General features: G+C 42.1%; 1 protein-coding gene across 1 annotated transcript; it reads right to left on the bottom strand.

Moving 5' to 3' along the window:
- LOC134100142 (sialate O-acetylesterase-like) lies at window positions 1-11,064 on the bottom strand. Its single transcript, XM_062553213.1, has 10 exons — window positions 10,758-11,064; window positions 9,415-9,573; window positions 6,267-6,430; window positions 5,858-5,996; window positions 4,682-4,850; window positions 4,167-4,294; window positions 3,163-3,296; window positions 2,598-2,749; window positions 1,791-1,977; window positions 1-748 (listed from the first exon to the last, which is right to left on the bottom strand). The coding sequence occupies exons 1-10, from the start codon at window positions 10,810-10,812 to the stop codon at window positions 509-511; spliced, it is 1,527 nt and encodes a 508-aa protein (XP_062409197.1). The 5' UTR covers window positions 10,813-11,064; the 3' UTR covers window positions 1-508.
- Between the last annotated feature and the right edge of the window lie 1,525 nt (window positions 11,065-12,589).

Below are 12,589 nucleotides of genomic sequence, written 5' to 3'. Positions count from 1 at the left end.
TTTAATCATTGGCCAAATTTTATTAGCAACACCATTTCATCAAGATGAATACATGCTGAATGTGAATCACAACCCTCAGCACAACTCTCACACTAAAACCATCTAAACTTTGTGTGTACCGCACAATTCATAATTGATCATTTTTGCAGCTATATGCCTTAGCAAAAATGCTAAAAACATAATTATTAATTAAATAACACTATCGAGCTCTGTATGTATGTAGATAGATAGATAGATACTTTATTGATCCCCAAGGGGAAGTTCAAGATGTGACCTTAGAACAGTCAACTAACAGCATTCAAAGGTGATCAGGTACAAGAAGAACAAAACAGTACACTAGTAAACCATTTGTAAAATATAAGCAAAGTAACAGTAAAGTGAAGTGACAGCTGCCTTTATCCAAAGCGCCATGGACTCACAGTATGAGGTATTATTCAAGCTCAGGCCGACTGACTGTCAGGCGTCAATGCTACCGCTGCTCCCCCCTGTGCCCGTTGACCCTTCCTTGCTAGGGCCACCGGTGCAGGACGAAAGGTGGTGCAGGCAGGACCCTGTCAGCGCTGTAGACGGGGCAGGCCTTAAAGCCACAGGGCCAGTCCTTCCAGGCGTACCGCAGGGAGGCCACATGCTCAGCCGCACAGCCCCCCAGGCTCACAGCCACCGTGGAGGGGTCCTGTGGCACCATGGGGGCAGAGATCCAGAAGATATCCTCAGAACTGCACTGCACCTTTTCCATGGTACAACACACCTAAGCCAGAGAGACAGACAGAGGAAAAGTATGTGTGAGGGGTGTGTGTGTATCTGGGGTGGGATCAAGTGTGTGTGGTTTATTGACTGGGTAAACTCGTGGTTAGAGGGAAAACTTCGGAGCAAAAGAGTCTGGTCTGTAGCTGTTTTTTCTAGTTTGCCACTAGTTCATTTACCCACGTTCGCAGTTAAACCACTTGGTTATAACATCTGCTAAGACAGCTAAGTGATGAATGCAGTCTGTTTTGATTGCCATGGTACACCTTAACTTTTTTCCTCCTCGATATTCCTTGTCTAGTCTTACGAGACCAGCCACTTTCATATTCTAAACCAGGGGTATTCAACCGGGGTCCGCGACTCCTAGAGGGTCCGCGAAAATATTTCGTCTGAAGCATATTTTTCTCTTCCAAAAATAACATTTGTCATAGTTATGTGACGGCCTGTGAGGCCTTCTGCTCGTTGTCTTTGTTTTCAATGAAAATCGCTTCATATTCGTTTTTGAATAACACATTGTAGGCTACCCATGAATCATGCATGTGATAATGTGATCCCTGTAACATTTTGCTAACCTATGGAACACTTTTCCCCCTGTGCGTTTTAGTTAAATAGCTTCGTTTTCGTCTGGTCACCCTATGCGTTCGTGTGTGTGCGTGCGCGCACGCGCGTGCGTGCGTGTATGCATGCAGGCACTCATGACTGACGGTTCAAATGATTTGAGGTGGGCCAGGTGTGGGGGTCCATGCTCAGTCTCTCTCACAGCTAAGGGGTCCTTGGGCTGAAAAAGGTTGAAGACCCCCGTTCTAAACAGAATTCATATCCCTCAAAGAGCTAGCCATCCCCCTAACAACAGTGTCTCTTAACCCAACAAGGATCTGCACCCAATTTCTACTCTCAGACAGGTTTGTGTGCCTCAGAGAAATATCTGAATATCTCACCCTACATAGCACTTTCGCCTTTCATGCATGTCCTAGAGTGGTCTGTTTATATCTATAGGTGCATGTGATGGACTAATCTAACAACTTCCAAAAGTGGAACAGACTTACCTCAAATGTGTCTTTGGCCGGGGTGGCAAAGACATTCTGATCGTAAGTGAGTATTAGGTAGGTGCAATTAACATGAACAGAACTTGGGAAGGGACCCTGGTAGGATATACCCTTTTCACCATAGGCAATCGTCCGTGCACCAAGGGTCAATCTGTAGGCCACGTCCTGTTTGAAGCGTGGGTGGATGCTTTCAGGGAACCATGTCAGAGGAAAGAAAATATTCAAATTAATCTGTAAAGCAGCTCATGGTGCTTGAGTACTGACAACATATCAGCCAACTCCAATCTTACGTTTAAGTCTCAGAGAGGGACTTCTCTGTTTTTGAAAAGTGGGTCACATGGTAAAAAGACAGTTTGGGATCCACCTCAAAAATGGGATCTACCTGAAAATCTCAGAATACACTACACTGAGCATTGATCTAGAAGGCATGTAATTGACTATGCGCAAGATATGGCAATGCTGTCCTATTCATGGGTTTCATCAGGACCCTTTCCACAGGTCAGGTTCCACAATCAAGCACCAAACACATGAAGTCTGCATTCATAATTCAAGTGCTTGATTTATACACCAGTGGAGAGGGACCTGATGAAACCCATGAATACAAAATGGATGTCTATTATAATTTCGCAACTATTATCCGCAGCTTATACATTGATTTTTTACAATTTCTATGAGCTTAAAACACGGGGTCAATATTGTATTAATGTGGTTTTGTTTCTTTTAACTTGCATAAAACACGGGCAGCTTATGCAACTTATACACAATGACGCTTAATACACAGGAAATTACTGTAGTCCATATACTTACGCGCCCCAAGGTGAAGCTGCATCATTTAAGTCAAGGGCCACGGCCATGAAGGTCCGCTTCATGCGCTTATTAGGAACGTAGCCAAAGTCAGCTGTCTGATGCCAGCGGATCTCTGGGAAGCCATCCAGTACAGTACTCGTATAGGTGCACAGCTGGTAGTGGAGCCGGGAGAAGGGTCACACTTTAGTCTGACCCTAGTTACATAGTCAGGCTCAGGAGTGTTACAAAAGTGCTGAGTCACATGAGTTATGGATAGTGAGTGGTGTTTCATGTTCTGATACTGATATTTATGATGTGTTTTACATGTACTGTACTACATCTGTACTACACAGGTTTGAGTGATGAAAGATACTTCTATTTAAGCAAAACACATATAAGACATTTAAGATTTTAGTCGTTTCTGAAAATCGAGTACATGAAAGGTGAATATGAAAGGTGCTATATGTAACTATACTGTATGGAGACAGGGAGGTTTTCTGAAGGACATGTAATAAAAACTGCCTGTGACAGTGTGCATGTACGTATGTGAAATGCATGCTTGCCATTAAAAAATGTCTACATTCACCTGCACAAATCCAAAGGGGAAGTCTGGGGCAGTCTGGCCCCCTGAGCCCTGGTGGAAAGCCATCCTCCAGTCATCGATCATGCCGGGGAAGGTGCAGTTGTATTTACCACGATTGTAGTTACCGTTGCTCTCACCTAGGAAGGAGAGCGGGAGGATGGGGGAAAGGATTTTCATTATTTTGTGTCCACTGGATAAAGCTTTTTTCTTTTTCTTTCTTTCTTTTTTTAATTTTATCTTCTATCTATTGAGGTTTCAAAACAATGTAGGATTTCTTTTTTTATATACATTTTCTCTTTTGCTATATGATTTACAGGTTCCTGATACAAGGGATAAGAAAGAAAGAAAGTAACAATAGAAAAGAAAAACACAAGGATTTTCCATCTGTATCCATAGCTATCCTCATTTCATACCAGATTTCTTCCCAGTTAAAAGTATTAACAGTAGGAACATTTAGAACATAAAGGGGAGTTTGACGACATTTCTCTAGAAGAAAAGAAAGAAAGGACAAGGACATGCATTAACATAGACATTGATCTTATGGCTATATGTTCAACGTACAGATCCGTTTATTGGGCGCCACGGATGTCTATCAAATGCGTCTGTGTATAGCTCACCATCGTCTTGCTTTCCCCCCTGTTCTGAGATTGGTCCCCTATCTGAGGCAAAAATGAGGGCGGTTGTTTCCAGGCTGCCTTAGCAGTGTGAATCAAATCGCGCGCAAGGCAGCATGGGAACACCCAGGCAGTGGAGATTTTCATTGTAGTTTTCATTTAGTCTAGGACTAGGCTTAATGTGTGTGGGGAAAGGGAGCCTTTGAGATTAATCAAGGCCTTGACTGCATTCTGAGTTCCCTCAATTAAATTGCAATTTTGCTCATCACATACTGCACACATCGCATCTGGCATGACTGTAATACGAGCAGATCTACAGTGCACAATGGTAAAGTCTCCCACAGGACCGTGCTGGACTCCTGTCATGCAGGTGCTGACCATTGCTGCCCTCACCTTGATACCAGATGGCACCTGTGATGGTCATGTTGAGCAGAGGGTGGATCATGGCATTCCACGCCACTGAGTTTTGAACCAACTGGATTGGTTCATCCTCATCATAAGGATTCATGAAGTCAACGTAACTATCAACAAAGAGTAACAGCAAAAAAACAAACAAAACGAGGGGTCAAAATAATGGTTTTGTGTTTGCACATGTAAGTTCATCAATATCCCAATTTCAGAACAATGACTAGGCCTTTGTCCCGGTCTATTGTGTGTACACTTTATCCAGGTCTCTAATGGCAAACGCAATTGCATTAAAACAGGATAATGTGTGCTAATAAAATGTTATTGTTGGTAACAAATATCATGTATACGGGGATATTAATAACCAGGTTTCTCCATGTTCATGTAAACACCACATCATGGATATGATCAAGATCAGGATAAGCCTCATGACTGGGATGCCTAAGTCCATGTAAACGCAATGATGTTGATGCTGAGCTTTTGTATTATTCAGGGTTTGTTACCTCTCTGGTGCCTGGGGAATGCCACATTTCTGGAGGGGTCTGCTGGAGGACCACACCTCCACAGGTGTCCCTCCCCAGCATGACTCTACCAGGCCGATAGGGTACTGCAAGGTCTGGTACAGGTAGCGTCCAAATAGCCAGCAGACCGCAGAATATTCACTGAGTAATTCTAAGGGTCATACACACATACACAGAGAGAGAGAGAGAGAGAGACAGAGAGACAGAGAGACAGATAGACACAGACAGATACACACAGATACACACACACACCTCAATTTCTGAGACTTGCCGAGTGTACTCATTGCACCTGTGTGGAGCTTGCCAAAGCTAGGGCCATGTGTCTTCTGCAGCAAAGATGAATGGACCTTGCCGCTTGCTGACTGCTGTTCACATCATGAGGAACAATTCAAGATCAAATGAATGAATGATCAGTACGATTTTATAAGGACAAATCTTCCGTTTGAAAGGCGTGACCTCGCCAGTGTGTAAGAACCATCATATAAATTACCCTAACTTCCTCATTGTAGGTATACTGTGAAGTCCACTATGGGGCTGTGGTTTTGGTCAACAATGTGTTGTTTGTTGAAAGTAAAGTCTACTCTTAGCCTGGCTAGCGCCTAACACTTCTCAAATGAGACGTGGTCTGGCAACCAGACGTTCATTTTCTCGTATTTGAAAAAATGCCCAGATCCGTTCATTGGGCGCCACGGATGTCTATCAAATGCATCTGTGCATTGCTCATCATGGTCTTGCTTTCTCCCGTTCTGTGATTGGTCGCCAACATCCTGCGAAAATGTGGGCATTAGTTTCCAGACTGCCTTAGCAGTGTGAAAGAAATCACCGCGCAAGGCAGTATGGGAACACCCAGGCTAGTCTACTCTACTGCTTCTTAGGCCATTTGCTATTCACACTTCCACTTTTAGTGGAGCATTTGGCCAGAGAAACACATGACAATCATGACACACAAAGAGATCAGTCAGTGGGGCAGACCACAAACTAACTCCATCTACAGCCAAATGAAAACACAGCAGCAGCCCAAGGGTGTGGTGTCATCCAATCAAATCTTAAATTAACCTTAAAACGATCTCTCCTGAGTGGTGCAAGTTCCCCCCACACACACATACACACTTCACAGACTGGAGAGCCACCAGTAATCTGGGTGCATACATCACTTACGTGGTGTGGGCACAGACCAAGGCACAGCGATTCCAGGCAAGTCTATCAGTTCAACCAAACTCGTCTGCGGAGCAACGTGGAAGAGGCGCACATCTGGGAACTTTGAGGCCAGGGCCATCTCTGCTGAGCTGTTATATATCTAATTTAGCAACAAAGACACATGTTGACAGATTGTTGGTGATATTTTAGGGAGAATGAAAAAAAACAACACCTTTTTGTAGTCAGCGTACTACAACATACTTTCACCCTCACCAAAGCCAGCACACACACACACACACATTCAAACACACACCCCAGGGTACAAGGTTGCTCTGAGCCTCTTGTGCAGCAAACATCTCCAGGCCACTCTAAACCGCTCTGAACAGAACTGTTGAACAGAACTCATTGCTGCTCATTGCTCATTGCTGACCTGATGAACAGTAAAGTCCATGTTGCTCTGTCCCCCACACAGCCACACGTCCCCAAACATCACGTCTGTGATCATGACCTTGCCATCACTCCCACCACTCTCCACAGCGCTCACGTTGTAAGGACCTCCCGCCTTCACAGGATCAAGGGTCACCCTCCATACACCTAGAAGGGAGATCAGAGTTGGGAAAGTTGATGTACCGTACACTATATTCGGTGTGTTACTTCATCTTGGGTACTTACTACCTAAACAGTACATGTACAGTATGCGATACATAGACTACAAAATAGAACCATTTCATCACTACATATTGTAATGTAAACGCTATTGCGTTCTGATGAATCCTGGAAAATGGAAGTTCTAATGACTGTGACGTTGTCAGCAACATCTAGCTGTAACCTTGCATATGTAAACAGCAATGTGTCAGCAGCAGACAACTTGTGATTAGATCACCCAAGACGAATTCTAAAACAAATGTAAACAGGCACCGACATGAGTGCGTGGTCACTTTCTGTAACTTGCCCACTCAAGCCAGCACAGAACTATTTAACTGCCATAAACATCTGATAAACATGGCTTTCTAAAAATGGATTTCTAAATTGCAACCTATCAGCGGTGGTGTGCGGGGTCGTATTAAAAACAACGGATCAACGAAAGTGAAGTACTCATGTCGCCGTGTACAGTATATTCAGAGGCCCTTATGGGGATATGGGTCAGGCCAAGTCTGGAACCAATCACATCATCAACACAAACAAACAATTGTGTCCTGTTTAATGGTCCACATTGCACAACTCAGTACCATACTGCTCAAAAGTCTTTTTTTCCAGGAATAGTTTTATAACCTTTACAAGTTTCTAGACAAATCTCTGGTTTTGGGTTTACAAGGTCTTTAAAGCAGCTGAGATACCTGCTAAGGAGGAAACAATGTCAAACTCCCACAATGAAGACTTTTTTAAAAGACTTCACTTGCAGTCCAGTCATGTGAACACATTTGACAGTTTAAAACAACTTGTTTGACATGTCAGCCTTTATTTCATTATACTTGAAATGTATGCTAATTGTTGGGCTTGATACGATGACATGGATTTAGCACAGCCAGTGACTGCGCTTATGATGACAGGATTTAAATTGAGTGAACAACTGGCAACTGATTTAACTCCCTTTCTAATGTTAGTCAATTAAGGCCAACTAATCACAACACGTTACAACTGCTATTGCTGTGTTCTGTATCCTATAAAGAATATGTAAATATTCGAAATTGGCCCAAAATAATGTTTTTTTCACACTTAAATATAATCTAATATATTTTTGTACTGTATGACCATTTTTGTAGGCTAAATCTTTGTTTAGTAACCATGGGTAATTTTAGATAACGTGGTTTCTCGAACGCAATTGAGCAGTTAGTCCAAACTTCAACAACCCACAAACATGACACCTATTTCTGTCAAGGGAGAAACGCTATAATACGTTTTGAGTGTAGCGCAGTAAACACAGGTATAATTAAGTGAATTATGACAGAGGCGAAGCTAAAGGTGAAGATATATGTGATACTGGACCAGCAGGTAAAACGGGACATGAGAGTGCCTCTAGCATCGCCAGATAGATTGGGTAAACCCACCCAGCCCGATCATGGATGGATTTCGCCCTGCAGCTCATTTTATCCTGCTGCCTTTACAAATCTGCGTGAACCAATTACAAACTGGCGCACCCAGATTTTTGGTCTGATTGGTTGAAGGACTGTCCAAATGCGTAGTCTATGCCGTTGATGTACATTTTTTATTTGTACTTTCAGCTGGGTAGAGCCGGAATGCTCTATACACACACTATGGACATTGCATATCATTGACAATATTCAATAAGATACTGTGCCTACTGTGCCAAGCTCAATATGCATGAAAGTCTGTTCAGGAGCTCATTTTTTCAGGTAGAGAGCCAGGTGTTTGAACCTGCTTAGCCTAATGTATTTACAGCCTAATGTGCATTAAAATGATTAATATTGGGCAATCCATATCTTCAGTGTTGGAGTGAATGTGTAAGAAGCTAAATATAACAGAAGATGCAGTTACAACACAGCTAACGCTCCACTGGAAACAAATGAGCTCCTGAACGGCCTTCCATTCATCTATATTCGGCTTAGAGCTTAGTCTGGCTCTGTTTTAGTCTGGCTATCACCAGACTAAGCTCAATCTTTTAAGACTGAACATTAGTATGGGGAGTGGACTTTATTTCTACTAAATAAGAGGCGTGATCAATGGGCATTGTTGAAATGACTCCGTAGGCTTGGATGGTCCTTCAACCAATCAGACCAACGATCCGGTGCATCTTGGATAAGCTAGTTTGTGATCGGACCCAAAGGTTGTCGACAGAAGGCAGGTGTGCAGCTTTCTACGGTTGCGCAATGCTGTCACACACAAAAAAAAATAATACAAAATAAATAAAAGCAGTATCAAGTAATAGCGTGAAAGTTTCTTGTTATAACAAGATATTTTGCATGTTTAAACAAGATAAATGTCATGTTACTACATTAAATTATGATGCTATTTCACGATGATATTTTCACAGATCTTTACAAAGGTGTTTGTTGATATATTATTCCTAACCTGATATATATGACATTTTGTTCTTAAAAGCATGGCAAAAAACGATTTTTTGACAGTATATTCTGATTTACAGGACAACAGAAGTAGATATCCATAAATCCCTCTGTAATTTTTCTCCCATCTAATATGTTAACACAATGAAAAGAATCATTTTAACCTGTCTTTATCCAAAGCTCTTTATCCAAAGTGTTGTGTTTTAAAATGTACATGCAAATTAGCATATCTAATTTGATAGTGCCTGATTTGTATATTTAAACATTAAATTACAGAAAACTTGTCATACAGTTTTTTCTTATGTTAATGTAAGTAATCAACTGGGGAAGTTTCATACTGATATCTGCTAGTTACATTTTTACCCTATTCACCTGTAGACACTGAAGACAGTCCCACTCTCCAAAAATTAACATTTCAGTTCCACGGAAACCACATAGGCCCCCTGACTACTAGCCCTGTTTGCAGCCTAAACATCCAGCGCTGGTTTACTGTTTAGTCTCACCTGCTGGCCATGAACCTTGGTGGATGGGGGACAGAGCGACAAGGCTACTCACCGTCTCTAACGGTACTCCTGTAAGTGTTTCTGCTGGACAGCCCAGACAGACTGACTACAACAGTCGTGTTGTGTGTCCCATAGCCCCATACCACAGCTCTCTCTGGGGCCTTATGTAGAACCATATGGTCACCATAATACGATGCAAAACGAAGTTCACCTGGAGGAAAAAACGCATTAGTGATGATGTCTGCTTGCTTTTACGCTGCATTTTTCATACCCCTCTAACTTACCACATAGCCTCAAAGGAATAGTGATATTGAATGACCTGATCAGGTTTGAGAAGAAATAGGTTACCAATCGAACAGTACTGTAGCTAGACTAAAGCCTATCTTAAGGAAATAGCACCCACCCTTACAACAAACAAGTCAATCAACCTGTCTGCTCATCTACCTCATATCACTTCAATATTACAGTTATTATTAATACACATTATCATTGCACTGAACTGCCTTGCACTATATTTATATATCTTAAACCTCAGTCTATACTGCTGATACTGCACTATTCAGGCTTATATTGCATCCTGCGTTTTGCCTGGGCCTGATGGGGTGTCCACGATCATGGCAACCTTGACAGGGACAACAAGGTCGCACTCCCCCTCCGGACAATTGCATTAGGCCTAGCTACCCTATCCCACATAGCACTTATTTGTTTGAAAATGTAGCCTACTACATACTGTATTTATTCTTACACATAGCCTAACTGCCCTTATTCTATTCTTAACGTTTTTCCATGTTATTGTTGAGTGCAAAGTTTAACCGGAGTCAAATTCTGTTTGTTTACGCAAACCATGGCCAATAAAGCTGTTTTTCTGATTCTGACAGACTTTGACAGGATTGGGAAAGATTCTTGAATGCAGAGGTGGAAAACTCCAGCTTCAGTGAGTAAAAGTCCGACTTTTTTTCTACCTGTGCACTTAGCACAGGTGATCTCATCAATTAGCTGCTCTATCTAGCTGAAGAGTTGTGCTAATTAGAATCAGCTGGTTTAAATGAATGGCACAGACATGTGGTAAGACTTTTACTCACTGAAGCTGGAGTTTTCCACCTTTGCTTGAAAGATTGTAGTCTTTTAACTAGCCCCTCATTCAAGCTTTAGGTTAAAAGACTAGAATCTTTCAAGAATCTTTCCCAAATCTTGTAAAGTCTGTCAGTGTAAGGTAGGCAGCAGCAATATCATTTCAACAACAAAATTACGTCAGCAGGCCTATATTTGCCATTTTGGGGTTGTTTTGATGAGTCATCTGACTATATGCTATGATCAAATAGCCTAGGCTACATCCTTCTACACACTTGGTTTACTTTTCTTACCTAACTTTCAATTCACGGCGAGGTTACTCACCAGAGACAGCTGTTAAAACGCTGATGAAGCACACACACCCAGATATTGACAGCATGGTGGACTCAGTTGGTCATTTGTTGAATCATATAGCCTATAGCCGGATACTTTCTAGATATGTTCAGAGGTAGATAAAAACTCGCTATGCCTCTGGATATGTCCGTGCATAGCCTGGAGTAGTCACATCGCCTGTTAAAACAAGGAGTGGGCTAAAGGGGAGACTAAACCCGAGGGCACATAGCTTACACAACACACTGCATTGAAGTGTATCCACTAACCGAAGCCTGTCATCAGCAAATAAAACAATATTTGGTTGATCCTTTAATGTACAAAAATATCCGAGAGTGTAGGCTAGAATATTTTATAAACAAATCCAAATTAGTTGGACATTTTCTATTTGTAGGCCTATTAAGAAGAAAATCCAAAAAAGATATGCTTGCTGAGGGAAAGAACAGCATACCGAAACTCGAATTACTGGAATAAATTAGCAATGTACCAGAGCCCGTCTAGACATTCTCTGCAATGTACCCTGCAGCATCAGATCTGCAACATATTCAGAGCCGTTGACATTTGGGAGAGGAGCGCCATCTTGTGGGCCTGTTTCAAATGATGGCAAACGTGAAGTGAGGACCAAGAAGACAGTTAGGCTATTAAGGCATGCTGTCTTTTCCTAAATGAACAAAAGCAGATGATTTTTGCTCTTCATCACTGTCCTGTCTGCTCATCACCCCATCTTCTCCTTCTCTGCTCTCATCCCTACCTCTTGTCCACTGCCAGGCTTGGGTAGTCTGGCTATCACCAAACTCAATCTTTTAAGATTGATATTAGTCTGGGGAGTCTGCACTATAACTACTGCACAAGAGGTATGATCAATGGGCATAGCCTAGTTCAAACGATTCTGTACGCATTTGGATAGTCTTTTAGAAAAAAATGTAGATGTCTCGGTCACTTTTTTTGAAGGACGTGCTAACTGACACCCTTCATTTACAGCAACTGTGCTAAGCTAAAGCTAAAAACGCTGCTCCCAAAGCAGGACAATGCCCGGACGGATTTTAACCGGGTTTTTTTTTTTTTTTTTTTTAAACATTTCTTTTCTTTTTTTTTTGGCCTTTTTGCCTTTATTATATAGGACAGTGAAGAGGTAGACAGGAAACAAGTGGGAGAGAGAGATGGGGTGGGATTGGGATATGACCGCAGGCCGGATTCGAACCTGGGTCCCCATGGGCACTCGGACCCGTAAATGGTACGGGCGCTGTAGCCTGCTGCGCCACAGCGCCCCCCAACCGGGTTTTTTTCACTGTTCTAACTCCGGGGGTGACCGAGACTGGCTTAATTTCATATTTGGGTGGCGTATTCCTTTAAAGGCGATGCAATGAAAAATGTGGGTGCACCTAAATTTTGTGCTAGTGCACCTAACATTAATCTAGATTAATCTAGATTAATTTCAAGATTACAGTGAGATTAATCTAGATTAAAAAAAATAATCTATGCCCACCTCTAGTTAATACTGAAGTGCCAGTTTCGATTTTCGATTTTCTGAAGTTCAATAAAATTGCACATGATGCTGATAAAAAAAAATATGTAGGCTAAGGGATAATGTATAGAACGCCGGTCATTATCGGAAAATAATTCCCGACAGGACGGACAGAACCCCGACGCGCAGCGGAGGGGTTTTGCTTCGTACTGAAGGGAATTATTTTCAGATAATGACCGGCGTTCTATACATTATCGCGCTTATTATATGGCTACTTGCCAAAACGAGAAAAGAAACTCATCTCAATGTGTTTTTAGCAATGACTTGGCTACCATTTCGTGGCTTCCGCAACAACTAGCAG

This window comes from Sardina pilchardus, chromosome 13 (genome assembly GCF_963854185.1).
Source record: "Sardina pilchardus chromosome 13, fSarPil1.1, whole genome shotgun sequence".
NCBI lineage: Eukaryota > Metazoa > Chordata > Actinopteri > Clupeiformes > Clupeidae > Sardina > Sardina pilchardus.
Note: the sequence above shows the minus strand (reverse complement) of the source record. Positions and strands in the feature narration are given on the sequence as shown.

Coding starts and splice junctions, on each gene's coding strand:
- LOC134100142 (XM_062553213.1), bottom strand. CDS start 10,812: ATGCTGTCAATATCTGGGTGTGTGTGCTTCATCAGCGTTTTAACAGCT. Junction 6,431..9,414: donor CAGGAGTACCGTTAGAGACG/GTGAGTAGCCTT, acceptor TCTCCCTTCTAG/GTGTATGGAGGGTGACCCTT. Junction 749..1,790: donor CGGCCAAAGACACATTTGAG/GTAAGTCTGTTC, acceptor TCTCTGGCTTAG/GTGTGTTGTACCATGGAAAA.